Here is a 21,780-nt window from a genome sequence, read left to right on the forward strand (position 1 = left end):
TATGTTAGGCCTACCATTCCTGGGATCATCCGTGTGAATCTCCGCTGGACCCGCTCCAGTGCCAGTATGTCCTTCCTGAGGTGTGGGGCCCAAAATTGCTCACAGTATTCTAAATGGGGCCTAACTAATGCTTTATAAAGCTTCAGAAGTACATCCCTGCTTTTATATTCCAAGCCTCTTGAGATGAATGACAACATTGCATTTGCTTTCTTAATTACGGACTCAACCTGCAAGTTTACCTTTAGAGAATCCTGGACTAGGACTCCCAAGTCCCTTTGCACTTCAGCATGATGAATTTTGTCACCGTTCAGAAAATAGTCCACGCCTCTATTCTTTTTTCCAAAGTGCAAGACCTCGCACTTGCCCACGTTGAATTTCATCAGCCATTTCTTGGACCACTCTCCTAAACTGTCTAAATCTTTCTGAAGCCTCCCCACCTCCTCCATACTACCTGCCCCTCCACCTATCTTTGTATCATCGGCAAACTTAGCCAGAATGGCCTCAGTCCCGTCATCTAGATCGTTAATATATAAAGAGAACAGCTGTGGCCCCAACACTGAACCCTGCGGGACACCACTCGTCACCGGTTGCCATTCCGAAAAATAACCTTTTATCTCAACTCTCTGCCTTCTGCCTGACAGCCAATCGTCAATCCATGTTAGTACCTTGCCTCGAATACCATGGGCCCTTATTTTACTCAGCAGTCTCCTGTGAGGCACCTTATCAAAGGCCTTTTGGAAGTCAAGATAGATAACATCCATTGGCTCTCCTTGGTCTAACCTATTTGTTATCTCTTCAAAGAACTCTAACAGGTTTGTCAGGCACGACCTCCCCTTACTAAATCCATGCTGACTTGTCCTAATCCGACCCTGCACTTCCAAGAATTTAGAAATCTCATCCTTAACAATGGATTCTAGGATCTTGCCAACAACCGAGGTTAGGCTAATTGGCCTATAATTTTCCATCTTTTTCCTTGTTCCCTTCTTGAACAGGGGGGTTACAACAGAGATTTTCCAATCCTCTGGTACTTTCCCTGACTCCAGTGACTTTTGAAACATCATCACCAACGCCTCCACTATTTCTTCAGCTATCTCCTTTAGAACTCTAGGATGTAGCCCATCTGGGCCCGGAGATTTATCAATTTTTAGGCCTCTTAGTTTCTCTAGCACTTTCTCCTTTGTGATGGCTACCATATTCAACTCTGTCCCCTGAGTACTGTGTTTGCTCCCTTGGCCGCAGACGTTTCATTGTACTTCGGTACACATGACAATAAATCAATCAATCATCCCCAGCACAAGTCTGGTAAATCTTTGTTGCACTCCCTCTTTGGCAATAATATCCTTTCCGAGGAAAGGGGCGCATTATAATGTAGAGGATACTTTATTAACAAGCCTTCAATGTACATCCACCAGTATAATCCCTACAAAGTGGAGAGAATTCAGTTCCAACAAGAAATCAACTACCTTTAACACAAGAGGTGTTGATATTAAGCCACCTTGTTATTGAGGCTGGATGTGGTTTGGGGGGAGGGGGGATTAGACAATGGCTGAGGTTTGAGTGAACTGATGGTCTATTGGACTGCAAAATGACCTTGAATCGTCTACACCCAACGCCTGCAGGACACGAGCTTGCACCAGAAGATTGCCCCACTGTGGGAATCTGCTGCAAAGACGGCGAGTATGGCAAAATGACATGCATGTATTGTTGGGCATTCTTTCGAGATTGCAGTCAAAGTTTCCCGTTGAAGCTGAGTAAAGTACTGTCAAGCTCATTGGGCAGCTGTACCACCTCTCGAGTTAAAAACGCGGCTTTAAGTCCCATTCGAGACTTGTTCATGCACTCCAGGCTGACACTCCCAGCTGCAGTGTCAGAATCATCTGCGGGGGGGGGGGAGGCCCTCTCAGGCGCACACGGGAAGATTATTTTTGTAAAATCGCTCCAAACACTTCACAGTTTAAAACGCTTTCACTAAATCCCTCTCTTCAGATTTCTCTTTCCAAGGGAGAAAAAAAAAAGTTGGCAACTTTTCCTTGTACCTCAGCCCGTAATCCTTCTTTGCAGTCTCCCCCAAAACCGATTTGAAATGAAGAGGCCAAAAGCTGCATTAAGTGCTCGGGGTGTGGTCTGACCGATGGCACAAGCGGTTTGAAATGGTCTTTCTCCAACCGCCCTCTTGTGCAATGCATTCTGTCAGGTTCTGCCTGGGTAATAAGTTGCGCTGAGTGTTTCAGTGATCTGTCCCTTGGTGATCATTTACCACTTCTGCTAGTTCGACACTGCGTTGATTGGGACAAATCCCTTCCCGGAATCGTTCATCAAGTGGATGAAGAACGACCCCGAGCCCTGTGGCGAGCCCACTGATTTGACCATCGAGCTGAAATGTTAACTCGGTTTCTCTCCACAGATGCTGCCTGACCTGCTGAGGGGGGAGTTGTTAAATTCTTATTAACCCATATCGTTGCCCGTCAATCATTTACCAATCCATCCCTCTCTATTCAATGGGTATTGGATCTCATGTCTATTGTGCCACCATCTTCCAGAAATCACCTCTCCGCAATCTACCACTTCCCTCACCTTCTCAAAGAAATCCAACTCCTTAGTCAAATGTGACCTCCCGCTCGTAAAACCATGCTCACCGCCTGCTGGGGTTCGCTCCTTCGGGATGCTCCCTCCAACTTTCCCTCAGAATACTTCCAATCACTTTCTCCCATTGTTTCGAGGAGAGATTCCAGCTCCACACGGTGATGGATCATCTCTTGCCTCTTTGTTGTTTTTCCCGAAGGCGGGAATCATAATTGGGATTCGGCTTGAGTCCATAAGACCATAAGACATAGGAGCGGAAGTAAGGCCATTCGGCCCATCGAGTCCACTCCACCATTCAATCATGGCTGATTTCAACTCCATTTACCCGCTCTCTCTCCATAGCCCTTAATTCCTCGAGAAATCAAGAATTTATCAACTTCTGTCTTAAAGACACTCAACGTCCTGGCCTCCACCGCCCTCTGTGGCAATGAATTCCACAGACCCACCACTCTCTGGCTGAAGAAATTTCTCCTCATCTCTGTTCTAAAGTGACTCCCTTTTATTCTAAGGCTGTGCCCCTGGGTCCTAGTCTCCCCTGCTAATGGAAACAACTTCCCTACATCCACCCTATCTAAGCCATTCATTATCTTGTAAGTTTCTATTAGATCTCCCCTCAACCTCCTAAACTCCAATGAATATAATCCCAGGATCCTCAGACGTTCATCGTATGTTAGGCCTACCATTCCTGGGATCATTCGTGTGAATCTCCGCTGGACCCGCTCCAGTGCCAGTATGTCCTTCCTGAGGTGTGGGGCCCAAAATTGCTCACAGTATTCTAAATGGGGCCTAACTAGTGCTTTATAAATCTTCAGAAGTACATCCCTGCTTTTATGTTCCAAGCCTCCGGAGATAAATGACAACATTGCATTTGCTTTCTTAATTACGGACTCAACCTGCAAGTTTACCTTTAGAGAGTCCCGGATCTCGGAACAATATCAACAAAGAACAAAGAACAAAGAAATGTACAGCACAGGAACAGGCCCTTCGGCCCTCCAAGCCCGTGCCGACCATACTGCCCGACTAAACTACAATCTTCTACACTTCCTGGGTCCGTATCCTTCTATTCCCATCCTATTCATATATTTGTCAAGATGCCCCTTAAATGTCCCTATCGTCCCTGCTTCCACTACCTCCTCCGGTAGTGAATTCCAGGCACCCACTACCCTCTACGTAAAAAACTTGCCTCGTACATCTACTCTAAACTTTGCCCCTCTCACCTTAAACCTATGCCCCCTAGTAATTGACCCCTCTACCCTGGGGAAAAGCCTCTGACTATCCACTCTGTCTATGCCCCTCATAATTTTGTATACAATATATACAATATATCCATAGCGTTTGTTCCGTCCTCATCCCTGGGGATTCAGCCCAATTCCTGTGAGAGAATCGGAGAATTTACAATGCAGAAGGAGGCCATTTGGCCCACTGAGTCTGCACCGGCGCTTGGAAAGAGCATCCCACCTAAATGCACACCTCCGCCCGATCCCCATAATCTAGTAACACCACCTCACCTTTTTTGGTCACGAAGGGCAATTTAGCATGGCCAATCCACCTAACCCGCACATCTTTGGACTGAGAGAGGAAACCGGAGCACCCGGAGGAAACCCACGCACACACGGGGAGAACGTCCACACAGGGACCCAAGCCGGGAATCGAACCTGGGACCCTGGAGCTGTGAAGCAACAGCGCTAACCACTGTGCTACCGTGCCGCCCTCGTGACCTCGGAACAATATCGAGAAGAGCCACAGATATTGGACACCGAGTCCCTCAGTTCCGACGTCCAGTCGGATAAAGGTCACTGCTTCAGCTCAATCTACTCACCTTACCTCAAAATCCTTAAATGCTCTTACCGAGCAAACTAACCGGTCAAATCTATCATTCTCAGTTCTGCAAGCTTCCAATTATCCAGCTACACACTTCTACTAGAAAAATATCTTCTCTCCGAAATGGCCTAGAGCCAATTTGAATATTGTATTTCCTTATCCTGGATTCATGCACCAGAGGAAATAATTTCTCAGTGTTTACACTCTCCTTAAACACCTCAATTAAATCCATTTCTAAACATGAGCGAGTAATGCTGCCTGTACTCAATGGGACACTTTATCCCCTGGCAACATTCTCGATATAACCCTGGGGTCAATATGGCTTCCTTCCTGGAGTTACGTGGTCGGAGGTGACGGCATTCTCCTGAGGCGTACACACATAAGAGGAGCAGGAATAGGCCACTCGGCCCCTCGAGCCTGCCTCCCCCCCCCCCCCCCCCCCCATTCAACAAAATTATGGCTGCTCGGATTGTAACCTCACCCCCACATTCCTGTCTGCCCCCCGATAAAGTTTCACCCCCTTATTTTTAAAAAAAAAAATGTTTTATTGATTTGCATTTCATGGTTACATTGCAGAGGACATTGAGCAGTAACATAGCAGTCTTTACAAACTGTGTACATATTTATAGGTCAGGTGGATTGGCTGTGCTAAATTGCCCCCTGGTGGAGTTATGGGGATAGGGTGGGGGAGTTGGCCTGGGTAGGGTGCTCTTTCAGAGTCGGTGCAGACTCAATGGGCCGAATGGCCTCCTTCTGCACTGTGGGATTCTGTTCTATGATTTGAGGAAGAGAATATGTTACCTATGTCCACATCCAGGAGGGGTACAAAACAGCGGGTGTAAAGGTATTATTGTTGGGGCCCTGGTTTTGGGGTGCCCCGACCACGACCACTCCCGCTGTGCCATTCCTCTGCTATGTGCGTCGCCACCTGGTATTAGAAATCACCAGAGCGTACTTCTGCCGAGGTCGTCGCTGCTTGCTTCGCTGTCGTTTGTTCCCTCCGGTTCCCCTGCTTGTTTTCATTGCTTCTTGGTTGATATTCCCTCTCCCGCTCCGCCCGACACCCCCTCCCTCCCCCAACTTCCTACCCTTTCCCCTTCTTTTCGTTCCGCTGGTGACACCTCACGACACCGCCCACCCCACCCACCCATCCTATTGGTTGCTTGTTAAGAACAGGTCTTGGAACAAGCTGGTGAGTTGCTGCCACACGTTGTGGGAACCGTCCGCCGATCTTCGTCTGGTGAATTTGAGGAAATCTGTCAAGTCGGACAGCCAGCCTGCGGCTGTGGGTGGCGCTCCTGACCTCCAGCTGAGCAGGAGGCTCTGGCGGGCGAGCAGGGAGGTAATGGGTAGGGCGCCTCGTAAACAATTCTTGCTGTTCCAAGACCCCGAAGAGCGCCACTCGTGGGCACGGCTCCACCCTCACTCCCACAACCCTTGACATGGGCTCAATGAACGTGTTCCAGTTCCCGTTCAGTCTGGGGAAGGACCGGAATATGTGGGTGTGGTTGGCCCGGCCTCTTTGGCACCGTCACATATGTCCCCCCACCTCTGGAAAGAACTCACCTCACGTGTGTTCTCGTCAAGTGCGCCCTGTGCACAACTTTCAGCTGCGTTAGGCTGGCGTTTGTCCATCAGTCCACCCCCTCCCGCCTTGTTAATCAAGAATCTGTCTGCCTCTGCCGTAGAAATTATTCAAAGACTCTGCTTCCATCGCCTTTTGTGGGAGAGAGTTCCAGAGACTCACCACGCCCTGAGAGACAAGGGGCAGGATTCTCCAATAATGGGGCTATGTCCCCACTCCAGCGTGAAAACGCGGGCATTTCACTCTGGACTTTCCCGAAGGAAGTCCAGAGTGACTCTCCTACCTGAAGGGGGCCGACAGGGCCCCGGAGTGCTCCTCGCAGCTCTGGCTGCCGATATGGGGCCCTGCACTTCCTGTCGGGAGTCCGCGCATGGGCACGGCGGCGGCCGCCCTGTGCGACATGGAGGGCCCATACCGCGGACCGGCACCAAAACGATAGGCCCCCCCGAGATCGCGCAGGCCCGCGGGTCGGTGGCCCCCGATCGATATCCTGGCCGTCCTGGAGGCCCCCCCCCCCCCCCCCCCGCCGGTGAAGGAACCGGGGCGGCCGAGGTCTGGGTCCGCAGCCGCCACGCCGAGACTCCGACGGGTGGGACCATGAGAGAACCACGCCATCGGGAACTCGGCCCGTCACACCCGGAGAATCACCGCGGTGGCCTCTGTCAATGGCCCCCTACCGCGCTGCGTAGACAGGACAATCGTGGGTGCGGCTTCGCGCCGGATTGCGGCGTCGACGGCCATTCTCTGCCCCTGCGCAGATCGCGATTTTGGCACGGAGAATCCTGCGCAAGAATTCTCCACCTCTCTGTCTTAAGCCCTGGCTCCAGCTTCCTACGCGAGTGGACACTCCTACGGCCGTGATGCTTTTCCGAACAGGGACCGGTGTTTTTCACTCCTCCACCAACATCACGAAGACCGATCGGCTGGAGGGTTGTGCCTCATTTGCAGCCCAGTACCAGCGAATCAGCTGAGAATGTGGCTGGGTGGGGTGTCCCAGAGGAGAGAGAGCTACAGTTCGCAGCTGTAGTCCAGTGGTTTGATTGTAGGTCAGTTCTGATGTACACTCCCGATCCTTAACCATTGATCCCTGCTGGGAACAGTGCACATCAGTTAACCACAGAAATAGCCACCTCGGTAATGACACCTCTGGTTGAGCAATCGGCTGACTCTCCCTGCTTAAAGCCAATTGTTTTTATAGTCCTGTGTGTCTGTGGGGTAAGGCCTGGGATCACCAACTCCCCTGGAGCAACTCCCTCAGATAATATTCACTAACTCTCTGTAAACACTGACTCTCTCTCTCTGTCAACACTGACTGTCTCTCTGTAAACACTGACTGTCTCTCTGCAAACACAAACTCTCTCTCTGTAAACACTGACCCTCTCTGTAAACACTGACTCTCACTCTCTGTAAACACTGACTCTCTCTCTCTGTAAACACTGACTCTCTCTCTCTGTAAACACTGACTCTCTCTCTCTGTAAACACTGACTCTCTCTCTCTGTAAACACTGACTCTCTCTCTCTGTAAACACTGACTCTCTCTCTCTGGAAACACTGACTCTCTCTCTCTGGAAACACTGACTCTCTCTCTCTGGAAACACTGACTCTCTCTCTCTGGAAACACTGACTCTCTCTCTCTGTAAACACTGACTCTCTCTGTAAACACAAACTATCTCTCTGTAAACACTGACTGTCTCTGTAAACACTGGCTCTCTCTCTCTGTAAACACTGACTCTCTCTCTGTAAACACTGACTCTCTCTCTGTAAACACTGACTCTCTCTCTGTAAACACTGACTCTCTCTCTGTAAACACTGACTCTCTCTCTGTAAACACTGACTCTCTCTCTGTCTGTAAACACTGACTCTCTCTGTAAACACTGGCTCTCTCTCTCTGTAAACACTGACTCTCTCTCTCTGTAAACACTGACTCTCACTCTCTGTAAACACTGACTCTCTCTCTCTGTAAACACTGACTCTCTCTCTCTGTAAACACTGACTCTCTCTCTCTGCAAACAGAAACTCTCTCTCTGTAAACACTGACTCTCTCTGTCTGTAAACACTGACTGTCTCTCTGCAAACACAATCTCTCTCTCTGTAAACACTGACCCTCTCTGTAAACACTGACTCACTCTCTCTGTAAACACTGACTCGCTCTCTCTGTGAACACTGACTCGCTCTCCCTGGGAACACTGACTCGCTCTCTCTGTAAACACGGACTCGCTCTGTCTGTAAACACTGGTGGTGGTATGTATTAGGGGTATTACGGTACATGTGAAGTCGAGAGGCTATTGGCTGACAGGTCCCGGGTCCTGGTTGGATCTGCCGCCTTCTGGCTCCGCCCTGAAGGCGGAGTATAAGAGCTCGAGTTCTCCCAGCAGCCGCATTCTGTAACTGAGCTACTGGGGAACAAGTCTTGCTTAATAAAGCCTTGATTGACTCCGTCACTTCTCGACTTGAGTGAGTAATTGTTGTGCTACAATTTATTAAGCAAGCTGAAAAGACTATGGAGCTCCGGATCGCCCCGGAGTGTCTGCGAATCAGCCCCCATGCAGCAAACTCGGCAGCCGTGTTTAAACACTGGCTAGCATACTTCGAAGGTTACCTTCGAACGGCCCCCGGCCAGACCACGGAAGATCAGAAAATGCAGGTCCTGCATTCCAGAGTGAGCCCGGAGATCTACACGCTCATCGAAAATGCGGAGGATTTTCCGACGGCGCTCGCCATGCTGAAAGGAGTCTACATTCGGGCCATAAACCAGGTCTACGCACGCCACCAACTCGCGACGAGACGGCAAATCCCCGGAGAATCACTCGGCGAATTCTGCAGCGCATTCTTGATTTTGGGGAGGAACTGCAACTGCCCGTCGGTGAGCGCGGTCGAGCACACGGAGCTACTAATCAGAGATGCGTTTGTGGCAGGTATGACTTCCTCGCAAATTCACCAAAGACTGTTGGAGAAAGACTCGTTAGGACTCACAGAGGCACGGGCCCTTGCGGCCTCCCTCGACGTGGCCTCACAAAACGCCTGCGCCTACGGCCCCGACCATGCGGCAGCCCCTTGGGCTCCGTGGACCCCCGTTGCGACCGACTCCCCGGCATCCCCCCCCCCCCCCCCACAGGCCTGAGCGGCTAGAGCACCAGACCATCCCGGTGGGCCCCGCTGCTATTTTTGCGGGCAGGCGAAACACCCCCGGCAGCGCTGCCCGGCCCGCTCAGCTATTTGTAAAAGCTGCGGCAAAAAGGGGCATTACACAGCGGTGTGCCAGTCCCGGGGGATCGCCGCAATCCCTGGGGGAGAACGGGGACAGCAGACTCAGCCCCCCCAACGATCCACGTGCGGCCCGCGGGCGCCGCCATTTTGGGTGCCGGACACCACGAGGGGAGGATGGGCGCCGCCATCTTGTAACCCCCCGGCCACGTGCGATTCATGGGGGCGGCCATTTTGTCCACCCCCGACCGCGTGCGATCCATGGACGCCGCCATCTTGGCTGATAGCCAAGGACCCCAGCATAGACGGCTCCACGGGGTCTGAAGAAAACGCTGCGACGCAACAACCATGACTGGCTTCGGTGACCCTGGAGCAATCGCGGCCCCGGACGCTCCAGACGGCAACAACAACAGTGCTGATCAACGGGTACGAGACGCCATGATTGATCGACTCTGGGAGCACGGAAAGTTTTATCCACCCGAATACGGTAAGACGCTGTTTTCTTTCCGTTCGTCCGAGCACCCAAAAGATTTTCCTGGCAGCGGGGTCCCATTCAGCAGAGATCCAGGGGATCTGCATCGCGAACCTAACGGTGCAAGGGAGGGAGTTTAAAAACTATAGGCTTTACGTCCTCCCCCAACTCTGCGCTCCCACTCTATTGGGGTTGGACTTCCAGTGTAACCTCCAGAGCCTAACGTTCTAATTCGGCGGCCCAATACCCCCACTCACTATCTGCAGCCTCGCAACCCTCAAGGTTGAACCGCCTTCCTTGTTTGAGAACCTCACCCCGGATTGCAAGCCCGTCGCCACTAGGAGCAGACGGTACAGCGCCCAGGACCGGACGTTTATCCGGTCCGAAGTCCAGCGGCTGCTGAAGGAAGGCATAATCCAGGCCAGCAATAGTCCCTGGAGAGCCCAGGTGGTAGTTGTGAAGACCGGGGAGAAGCAGAGGATGGTCGTAGACTATAGTCAGACCATCAATAGGTACACGCAGCTAGATGCGTACCCTCTCCCCCGCATATCCGACATGGTCAATCGGATTGCACAGTACAAGGTCTTTTCCACCGTGGACCTCAAGTCCGCATACCACCAGCTCCCCATCCGCCCGAGTGACCGCAAGTACACGGCCTTCGAGGCAGACGGGCGGCTCTACCATTTTTTAAGGGTCCCATTTGGCATCACGAACGGAGTCTCGGTCTTCCAACGGACCGAATGGTTGACCAGCACGGTCTGCGAGCCACCTTCCCGTACCTCGACAATGTGACCATCTGTGGCCATGACCAGCAGGACCACGACGCCAACCTCCGCAAATTCCTCCAGACCGCTAACGCCCTGAACCTCACCTATAATGAGGAAAAATGCATTTTTAGCACCAACCGTCTGGCCATTCTGGGATACGTAGTGCGCAATGGTGTGATAGGCCCCGACCCCGAACGCATGCGCCCACTTAGGGAATTTCCCCTCCCGCACTGCTCCAAAGCCCTGAAACGCTGCCTGGGCTTTTTTTTGTATTGCGCCCAGTGGGTCCCCCAGTACGCAGACAAGGCCCGCCCGTTAATCCAGTCCACTACCTTCCCCCTGTCGACAGAGGCCCGCCAGGCCTTCAGCCGCATCAAAGCGGATATCGCAAAGGCCACGATGCGCGCAATCGACGAGTCCCTCCCTTTCCAGGTCGAAAGCGACGCATCCGATGTAGCTCTGGCGGCCACTCTCAACCAAGCGGGCAGACCCGTGGCCTTTTTCTCCCGGACCCTCCACGCCTCAGAAATCCGCCACTCCTCAGTGGAAAAGGAAGCCCAAGCCATAATGGAAGCTGTGCGACATTGGAGGCATTACCTGGCCAGCAAGAGATTCACTCTCCTCACTGACCAACGGTCGGTAGCCTTTATGTTCGATAATGCACAGCGGGGCAAAATCAAGAATGACAAGATCTTGAGGTGGGGGATTGAGCTCTCCACCTTCAACTATGAGATCTTGTACCGTCCCGGAAAGCTGAACGAGCCGTCTGATGCCCTATCCCGCGGCACATGTGCCAACGCACAAGTAGACCGCCTCCAAGCCCTCCACGAGGACCTCTGCCACCCGGGGGTCACTCGATTCTACCATTTTGTGAAGCCCCGCAACCTCCCCTACTCTGTGGAGGAGGTCCGTACGGTCACCAGGAACTGCCAAATCTGCGCAGAGTGCAAACCGCACTTTTTCAGGCCGGATGGTGCGCACCTGATCAAAGCTTCCCGTCCCTTTGAACGCCTTAGTCTGGATTTCAAAGGCCCCCTCCCCTCCACCGACCGCAACACATACTTCCTGAACGTGGTGGACGAGTAGTCCGGTTTCCCCTTCACCATCCCCAGTCCCGACATGACAGCGGCCAGTCATTAAAGCCCTCGGCACCACCTTTACACTGTTCGGTTTCCCCACGTACATCCATAACGGCAGGGGGTCCTCCTTCATGAACGACGAGCTGCGTCAGTTCCTGCTCAGCAGGGGCATTGCCTCGAGCAGGACGACCAGCTACAACCCCCGGGGGAACGGTCAGGTAGAGAGGGAGAACGGTACGGTCTGGAAGACTGTCCTACTGGCCCTACGGTCCAGAAATCTCCCAGTTTCCCGGTGGCAGGAAGTCCTCCCGGATGCCCTCCACTCCATCCGGTCGCTGCTGTGTACCACCACTAACCAAACGCCCCACGAGCGCCTCCTTGTCTTCCCCAGGAAGTCCTCCTCCGGAACGTCGCTGCCGACCTGGCTGGCAGCCCCAGAACCCAACTTACTCCGAAAGCATGTGCGGGCGCACAAATCGGACCCGTTGGTCGAGAGGGTTCACCTTCTCCACGCAAACCCTCAGTGCGCATACGTGGCGTACCCCGACGACCAACAGGACATGGTCTCCCTGCGGGACCTGGCGCCTGCCGGAAACACACACACACTCCCAACACCGATCACCCCCTCCCTGCCACCGGCGCACCCCACGACCGCCCCCTTCCCGGGTGGATCGGTCCTCCTCCCGTGCCCGCCCAGGAGTAAAGAAATCGCAACGCTCCCAGAGGCGACAGTGCCCGAGCCAGCACCTGCACCACCACCGGGGCTGAGGCGATCGACAAGGACGACCAGGGCACCCGCTCGACTCGTGGAATCCGCGTGACACCATAAAAAATTGGAAATAACTCTGACAGCACCTGTACATAAATTCTGACAGAACTTGTACATAGTTAACGGTTGGGCTAAATGCATAGCCACTGTTCGAAATTTGTTCCAGGACCAGCCTTGTAAACCCCTACCACCATGCGAACCGCCACCCCGCCGGGTTCTTTTTTAACAAGGGGTGAATGTGGTGGTATGTATTGGGGGTAATACGGTACCTGTGAAGCCGAGAGGTTGAATCTGCCGCCTTCTGGCTCCGCACTGAGGGGCTGTTTAGCACAGGGCTAAATCGCTGGCTTTGACAGCAGACCAACGCAGGCCAGCAGCACGGTTCAATTCCCGTAACAGCCTCCCCGAACAGGCGCCGGAATGTGGCGACTAGGGGCTTTTCACAGTAACTTCATTTGAAGTCTACTTGTGACAATAAGCGATTTTCATTTTTTTTTCTGAAGGCGGAGTATAAGAGCTTGAGTTCTCCCAGCAGCAGCATTCTGTAACTGAGCTGATGGGGAACAGGTCTTGCTTAATAAAGCCTCGATTGACTTCATCACATCTCGACTTGAGTGAGTAATTGTTGCTCTACAACACTGACACTCTCTCTGTAAACACTGACTCTCTCTCTCTCTCTGTAAACACTGACTCTCTCTCTGTAAACACCGACCCTCTCTTTGTAAACACTGACTCTCTCTCTGTCCGTAAACACTGACTCTCTCTGTCTGCAAACAGTGACTCTCTCTCTGTAAACACTTACTCTGTCTCTGTAAACACAGACTCTCTCGGTCTGTAAACACTGACTCTCTCTGTAAACACTGACTCTCTCTCTGTTAACACTGACTCTCTCTCTGTTAACACTGACTCTCTCTCTGTAAACACTAACTCTCTCTCTGTAAACACTGACTCTCTCTCTGTAAACACTGACTCTCTCTCTGTAAACACTGACTCTCTCTCTGTAAACACTGACTCTCTCTCTGTAAACACTGACTCTCTCTCTGTAAACACTGACTCTCTCTCTGTAAACACTGACTCTCTCTCTCTGTAAACACTGACTCTCTCTCTGTAAACACTGACTCTCTCTCTGTAAACACTGACTCTCTCTCTGTAAACACTGACTCTCTGTCTGTAAACACTGACTCTCTGTCTGTAAACACTGACTCTCTGTCTGTAAACACTGACTCTCTGTCTGTAAACACTGACTCTCTCTGTAAACAGTGACTCTCTCTGTAAACAGTGACTCTCTCTCTCTGTAAACACAGACTCTCTCCCTCTGTAAACACTGACTCTGTCTGTAAACACTGACTGTCTGTAAACACTGACTCTCTCTCTGTAAACACTGAGTCTCTCTGTAAACACTGACTTTCTCTCTCTGTAAACACTGACTCTCTCTCTGTAAACACTGACTCTCTCTCTGTAAACACTGGCTCTCTCTCTGTAAACACTGGCTCTCTCTCTGTAAACACTGGCGCTCTCTCTCTGTAAACACTGGCTCTCTCTCTCTGTAAACACAGACTCTCTCACTCTAAACACTGATTCTCTCTCTCTAAACACTGACTCTCTCTCTAAACACTGACTCTCTCTCTAAACACTGACTCTCTCTCTAAACACTGACTCTCTCTCTCGAAACACTGACTCTCTCTCTCGAAACACTGACTCTCTCTCTCGAAACACTGACTCTCTCTGTAAACACTGACTCTCTCTGTAATCACTGACTCTCTCTCTGTAAACACTGACTCTCTCGCTCTGTAAACACCGACTCTCTCTCTGTAAACACTGACTCTCTCTCTGTAAACACTGACTCTCTCTCTGTAAACTCTGGCTCTCTCTCTGTAAACACTGGCTCTCTCTCTGTAAACACTGGCTCTCTCTCTGTAAACACTGGCTCTCTCTCTGTAAACACTGACCCTCTCTATCTGTAAACACTGACTCTTTGTAAACACAGACTCTCTCCCTCTGTAAACACTGACTCTGTCTGTAAACACTGACTGTCTGTAAACACTGGCTCTCTCTCTGTAAACACTGACCCTCTCTATCTGCAAACACTGACTCTCTCTCTGTAAACACTGACCCTCTCTATCTGTAAACACTGACTCTCTCTTTGTAAACACTGACTCTCTCTTTGTAAACACTGACTCTCTCTCTGTCTGTAAACACTGACTCTCTCTCTGTCTGTAAACACTGACTCTCTCTCTGTCTGTAAACACTGACTCTCTCTCTCTGTAAACACTGACTCTCTCTCTCTGTAAACACTGACTCTCTCTCTTTGTCAACACTGACTCTCTCGGTCTGTAAACACTGACTCTCTCTGTCTGTAAACACTGACTCTCTCTCTCTGTAAACACTGACTCTCTCTCTCTGTAAACACTGACTCTCTCTCTCTGTAAACACTGACTCTCTCTCTCTGTAAACACTGACTCTCTCTCTCTGTAAACACTGACTCTCTCTCTGTCTGTAAACACTGACTCTCTCTCTCTGTAAACACTGACTCTCTCTCTCTGTAAACACTGACTCTCTCTCTTTGTCAACACTGACTCTCTCGGTCTGTAAACACTGACTCTCTCTGTCTGTAAACACTGACTCTCTCTCTCTGTAAACACTGACTCTCTCTCTCTGTAAACACTGACTCTCTCTCTCTGTAAACACTGACTCTCTCTCTCTGTAAACACTGACTCTCTCTCTTTGTAAACACTGACTCTCTCGGTCTGTAAACACTGACTCTCTCGGTCTGTAAACACTGACTCTCTCGGTCTGTAAACACTGACTCTCTCTGTCTGTAAACACTGACTGTCTCTCTGCAAACACTGACTCTCTCTCTCTGTAAACACTGACTCTCTCTCTCTGTAAACACTGACTCTCTCTCTCTGTAAACACTAACTCTCTCTCTCTGTAAACACTGACTCTCTCTCTCTGTAAACACTGACTCTCTCTCTTTGTAAACACTGACTCTCTCTCTGTAAACACTGACTGTCTCTGTCGGTAAACACTGACTCTCTCTCTGTAAACACTGACTCTCTCACTGTCTGTAAACACTGACTCTCCATCTCTGTAAACACTGACTCTCTCTAAACACTGACTCTCTGCAAACACTGACTCTCTGTAAACACTGGCTCTCTCTCTCTCTGTAAACACTGACCCACTCTCTCTAAACACTGACTCTCTCTCTCTAAACACTGACTCTCTCTAAACACTGACTCTCTCTCTCTGTAAACACTGACTCTCTCTAAACACTGACTCTCTCTAAACACTGACTCTCTCTAAACACTGACTCTCTCTAAACACTGACTCTCTCTCTCTAAACACTGACTCTCTCTCTCTAAACACTGACTCTCTCTCTCTAAACACTGACTCTCTCTCTCTAAACACTGACTCTCTGTCAACACTGACTCTCTCTCTCTGTAAACACTGACTCGCTCTCTCTGTAAACACTGACTCGCTCTCATTGTAAATATTGACTCTCTCTCTCTCTCTGTAAACACTGACTCTCTCTCTCTAAACACTGACTCTCTCTCTCTAAACACTGACTCTCTCTGTCTGTAAACACTGACTCTCTCTGTCTGTAAACACTGACTCTCTCTGTCTGTAAACACTGACTCTCTCTATCTGTAAACACTGACTCTCTCTGTCTGTAAACACTGACTCTCTCTGTCTGTAAACACTGACTCTCTCTGTCTGTAAACACTGACTCTCTCTGTCTGTAAACACTGTCTCTCTCTCTCTGTAAACACTGACTCTCTCTGTCTGTAAACACTGACTCTCTCTGTCTGTAAACACTGACTCTCTCTGTCTGTAAACACTGACTCTCTCTGTCTGTAAACACTGACTCTCTCTGTGTAAACACTGACTCACTCTGTCTGTAAACACTGACTCTCTCTGTCTGTAAACACTGACTCTCTCTGTCTGTAAACACTGACTCTCTCTGTCTGTAAACACTGACTCTCTCTGTCTGCAAACACTGACTCTCTCTGTGTAAACACTGACTCTCTCTCTGTAAACACTCTCTCTGTCTGTAAACACTGACTCTTTCTCTCTGTAAACACTGACTCTCTCTCTCTGTAAACACTGACTCTCTCTCTCTGTAAACACTGACTCTCTCTCTCTGTAACCACTGACTCTCTCTCTGTGTAAACACTGACTCTCTCTCTGTAAACACCGACTCTCTCTCTCTCTGTAAACACTGACTCTCTCTCTCTGTAACCACTGACTCTCTCTCTGTGTAAACACTGACTCTCTCTCTCTGTAAACACTGACTCTCTCTCTCTGTAAACACTGACTCTCTCTCTCTGTAAACACTGACTCTCTCTCTCTGTAAACACTGACTCTCTCTGTAAACACTGACTCTCTCTGTCTGTAAACACTGACTGTCTCTGTCTGTAAACACTGACTGTCTCTCTCTGTAAACACTGACTCTCTCTCTCTGTAAACACTGACTCTCTCTCTCTGTAAACACTGACTCTCTCTCTCTGTAAACACTGACTCTCTCTCTCTGTAACCACTGACTCTCTCTCTCTGTAAACACTGACTCTCTCTCTCTGTAAACACTGACTCTCTCTCTGTCTGTAAACACTGACTCTCTCTCTGTCTGTAAACACTGACTCTTTCTCTCTGTAAACACTGACTCTCTCACTGTCTGTAAACACTGACTTTCTCTCTGTAAACACTGACTCTCTCTCTGTCTGTAAACACTGACTCTCTCTCTGTAAACACTGACTCTCTCTCTGTAAACACGGACTCTCTCTCTCTGTAAACACTGATTCTCTCTCTGTCTGTAAACACTGACTCTCTCTCTCTGTTTGTAAACACTGACTCTCTCGGTCTGTAAACACTGACTCTCTCGGTCTGTAAACACTGACCCTGTAAACACGGACTCTCCCTCTGTAAACACTGACTCTCTCTCTGTTTGTAAACACTGACTCTCTCTCTGTCTGTAAACACTGACTCTCTCTCTGTTTGTAAACACTGACTCTCTCGGTCTGTAAACACTGACTCTCTCGGTCTGTAAACACTGACTCTGTAAACACGGACTCTCCCTCTGTAAACACTGACTCTCTCTCTGTTTGTAAACACTAACTCTCTCTGTCCGTAAACACTGACTCTCTCTGTCTGTAAACACTGATGCCCTCTGTCTGTAAACACTGACGCCCCGAAAGACGCGTTTGTTAGGTGAATTGGACAATCTGAATTCTCCCTCCGTGCAGGCGCCGGAATGTGGCGACTGGGGGATTTTCACAGTAACTTCATTGCAGTGTTAATGTAAGCCTACTTGTGACAATAAAGATTATTATTATTAATTCCAACTTCCAAAGGCTCTTCTTTTTGTTGCGTTTCTAATGGTTTCATTTGTAACTGGATTTTAGCTAATTCTCCTGATTGTTGCTCGGACCCAGGCTGTGTTTCTGGCATCTCTTAAAAATTTAAATGCTGAGCGAACATTTCAATTATCTCTACCCCCCCTCACCCCCACCCCTACCCAACTTTAGCCGGCACCTCCGTTTATAATTCACTTGCCATTTTTAGAAGCCCTTGTAAGTAAACCAAAGGCAGATCCTCCGCCTGAATCAAGCTCTGAGCAGCATCCACAGGTTATATCACTACAAATCTGGTGCCCCTTTTAAAATTTATACTGTACCCCAAACATCGCTGTCTGCTGTTCCACAGATCATGGAACCGAGCCCCGTGGGCTAGTGCGCAGTCAATTCCAGCCCCACCTGACCCGGACTCGCAACACAATTGAAATTAGCTATTAATTCTTAGAAAACACCTGACATTTGTGGTCTGTGGCTGCCCAATAATTACAGTCACCAGGTTTGTAAATTTAAACCCAATTAATTTTTATTAATAATAATAATTATAACCATAATTAAATAGGCAGAAAATACAACTGGTTAACTATTATCTAATTCCTAATGCCCCGCCTTTAACTTGTCCCACCCTCTACACACACACACACGCGCACACAAGACAGACAAACAGAGGGGAAAGAAAATAATACCAAAAGAAAAAGGATAAAATACTCTGTTTCAGGTGGATGTCTTCTAGTACATCTCTTTTTAGTCTATGCGGAAAAAGGGGGGGGGGGGGGGGTGATACCACCAGGTACTATTACAGTGCAATGGGTTATGGTGGCCAAGGTCTGGTTTAAGCATTTACACTGGACACACACACAGATACAGAGACAGACACACACACAGACAGTGACACACACAGAGACAGAGACACACACACAGACAGACACACACACACACTGACAGACACACGCACACACAGACAGGCACAGACACAGCCAAACACACACACAGAGGCAGAGACACACACACAGACCCCCCCCCCCCCCCCCCCATTCGTTACCTTGTGGTCTCTGAAGCTGATGTATCCTTTGAGCAGAGGCAGTGGGGAGGGCTCCGGGCTGCCATGCGCGGCACTCCTCCGCCTGCCCTCCGGGCTGAGCAGGAGCAGGGGGGCAGCGCGGCGGTCGGTGGAGGTGTACAGGAGCAGCAGCGAGCCACATGTGGAGATGGCCAGGAACACCCCGATCAGATGGCGCTGTGTCAGACACACCCACAGGGCGGAGGAGAGGAGAGAGCAGATCGCAGGGCAAAGAGTTAATTCTCTTGTTGTGCAGCCAACAAAAATATAATGCAACAAAAGTGATTTTGTTTTTAATAGAGGGTATCTTTCTGACACAACGCGGAGTAAAAGTTTGATCTGCATTTATCCATTCAGCACGTCCCGCAATGCTGCAGCTCAAACTGACAATTAGCATCCAAACTGCAACAAACACAACACATTTGTATCAATATGAAGATGTCAATTACCACCAGCTTCTTCATGTTGCTGCTGTCTGCTCATCCCTCTCTCTACCTGCTCAGCTCTCTCTCTCCCTCTCTACCTGCTCAGCTCTCTCCCTCTCTACCTGCTCAGCTCTCTCCCCCTCTCTACCTGCACATCTCTCTCCCTCTCTACCTGCTCAGCTCTCTCCCTCTCTACCTGCTCAGCTCTCTCTCCCTCTCTACCTGCTCAGCTCTCTCTCCCTCTCTACCTGCTCAGCTCTCTCCCCCTCTCTACCTGCACATCTCTCTCTCTACCTGCTCAGCTCTCTCTCTCCCTCTCTACCTGCTCATCCCTCTCTCTACCTGCTCAGCTCTCTCTCCCTCTCTACCTGCTCAGCTCTCTCCCTCTCTACCTGCTCAGCTCTCTCCCCCTCTCTACCTGCACATCTCTCTCCCTCTCTACCTGCTCAGCTCTCTCTCCCTCTCTACCTGCTCAGCTCTCTCTCCCTCTACCTGCTCAGCTCTCTCTCCCTCTCTACCTGCTCAGCTCTCTCTCCCTCTACCTGCTCAGCTCTCTCTCTCCCTCTAACTCTACCTGCACATCTCTCTCTCCCTCTCTACCTGCTCAGCTCTCTCCCCCTCTCTACCTGCTCAGCTCTCTCTCTCCCTCTCTACCTGCTCAGCTCTCTCTCTCCCTCTAACTCTACCTGGACATCTCTCTCTCTCCCTCTACCTGGACATCTGCACCAGCTTTTACCTCTTTAATAAAAAAAAAAATTCAGGCAGGACATTGTGCAAAAGTCGCTCTGTGGCTGGAAATTGCACAGTGCTTCCCCACTGTCTGCTCCTGTTCCCACTGTCTGCTCCTGTTCCCACTGTCTGCGCCCACTGTCTGCTCCTGTTCTCTGCTCCCACTGTCTGCTCCTGTTCCCTGCTCCCACTGTCTGCTCCTGGTCCCTGCTCCCACTGTCTGCTCCTGGTCCCTGCTCCCACTGTCTGCTCCTGTTCCCTGCTCCCACTGTCGGCTCCTGTTCCCTGCTCCCACTGTCTGCTCCTGTTCCCTGCTCCCACTGTCTGCTCCTGTTCCCTGCTCCCACTGTCTGCTCCTGTTCCCACTGTCTGCGCCCACTGTCTGCTCCTGTTCCGACTGTCTGCGCCCACTGTCTGCTCCTGTTCCGACTGTCTGCACCCACTGTCTGCTCCTGGTCCCTGCTCCCACTGTCTGCTCCTGTTCCCTGCTCCTGCTGTCTGCTCTTGTTCCCTGCTCCCACTGTGTGCTCCTGGTCCCTGCTCACACTGTCTGCTCTTGTTCCCTGCTCCTGCTGTCTGCTCTTGTTCCCTGCTCACACTGTCTGCTCCTGTTCCCTGCTCCTGCTGTCTGCTCCTGTTCCCTGCTCCCACTGTCTGCTCTTGTTCCCTGCTCCTGCTGTCTGCTCTTGTTCCCTGCTCACACTGTGTGCTCCTGTTCCCTGCTCCCACTGTCTGCTCCTGTTCCCTGCTCCCACTGTCTGCTCCTGTTCCCACTGTCTGCTCCTGTTCCGACTGTCTGCGCCCACTGTCTGCTCCTGTTCCGACTGTCTGCACCCACTGTCTGCTCCCACTGTCTGCTCCTGGTCCCTGCTCCTGCTGTCTGCTCCTGTTCCCTGCTCCCACTGTCTGCTCTTGTTCCCTGCTCCTGCTGTCTGCTCTTGTTCCCTGCTCACACTGTCTGCTCCTGTTCCCTGCTCCCACTGTCTGCTCTTGTTCCCTGCTCCTGCTGTCTGCTGCTGTTCCCTGCTCCCACTGTCTGCTCTTGTTCCCTGCTCACACTGTCTGCTCTTGTTCCCTGCCCCCACTGTCTGCTCCTGTTCCCTGCTCCCACTCTCTGCTCCTGTTCCCTGCTCCCACTGTCGGCTCCTGTTCCCTGCTCCCACTACCTGCTCTTGTTCCCTGCCCCCACTGTCTGCTCCTGTTCCCTGCTCCCACTGTCTGCTCCTGTTCCCTGCTGCCACTGTCTGCTCCTGTTCCCTGCTCCCACTGTCTGCTCCTGGTCCCTGCTCCCACTGTCTGCTCCTGTTCCCTGTTCACACTGTCTGCTCCTGTTCCCTGCTCCCACTGTCTGCTCTTGTTCCCTGCCCCCACTGTCTGCTCTTGTTCCCTGCCCCCACTGTCTGCTCTTGTTCCCTGCTCCCACTGTCTGCCCCTGTTCCCTGCTCCCACTGTCTGCTCCTGGTCCCTGCTCCCACTGTCTGCTCTTGTTCCCTGCCCCCACTGTCTGCTCTTGTTCCCTGCCCCCACTGTCTGCTCTTGTTCCCTGCTCCCACTGTCTGCTCCTGGTCCCTGCTCCCACTGTCTGCTCTTGTTCCCTGCCCCCACTGTCTGCTCTTGTTCCCTGCCCCCACTGTCTGCTCTTGTTCCCTGCTCCCACTGTCTGCTCCTGGTCCCTGCTCCCACTGTCTGCTCCTGTTCCCTGCTCCCACTGTCTGCTCTTGTTCCCTGCTCCCACTGTCTGCTCCTGGTCCCTGCTCCCACTGTCTGCTCCTGGTCCCTGCTCCCACTGTCTGCTCCTGTTCCCTGCTCCCACTGTCTGCTCCTGTTCCCTGCTCCCACTGTCTGCTGCTGGTCCCTGCTCCCACTGTCTGCTCCTGGTCCCTGCTCCCACTGTCTGCTCCCACTGTCTGCTCCTGGTCCCTGCTCCCACTGTCTGCT

The 21,780-nt window shown here is 51.1% G+C and overlaps 1 protein-coding gene across 1 annotated transcript in view; it reads right to left on the reverse strand.

The window, feature by feature from the left end:
• Positions 1 to 19,364, reverse strand: part of st6galnac5a (ST6 (alpha-N-acetyl-neuraminyl-2,3-beta-galactosyl-1,3)-N-acetylgalactosaminide alpha-2,6-sialyltransferase 5a) — a 100,118-nt gene extending 80,754 nt beyond the window's left edge. Inside the window, exons 1-3 of the mRNA XM_072510418.1 lie at positions 19,310 to 19,364; positions 19,138 to 19,211; positions 18,671 to 18,865 (exon numbers count right to left, since the gene is read on the reverse strand). Of these exons, the coding sequence (XP_072366519.1) occupies positions 18,671 to 18,865; positions 19,138 to 19,152 (210 nt within the window). The 5' untranslated portion in view covers positions 19,153 to 19,211; positions 19,310 to 19,364. The remainder of the gene's footprint in view (positions 1 to 18,670; positions 18,866 to 19,137; positions 19,212 to 19,309) is intronic.
• Positions 19,365 to 21,780: the final 2,416 nt, after the last annotated feature.

Source organism: Scyliorhinus torazame, chromosome 7 (genome assembly GCF_047496885.1).
Source record: "Scyliorhinus torazame isolate Kashiwa2021f chromosome 7, sScyTor2.1, whole genome shotgun sequence".
Classification (NCBI taxonomy): Eukaryota; Metazoa; Chordata; class Chondrichthyes; order Carcharhiniformes; family Scyliorhinidae; genus Scyliorhinus; species Scyliorhinus torazame.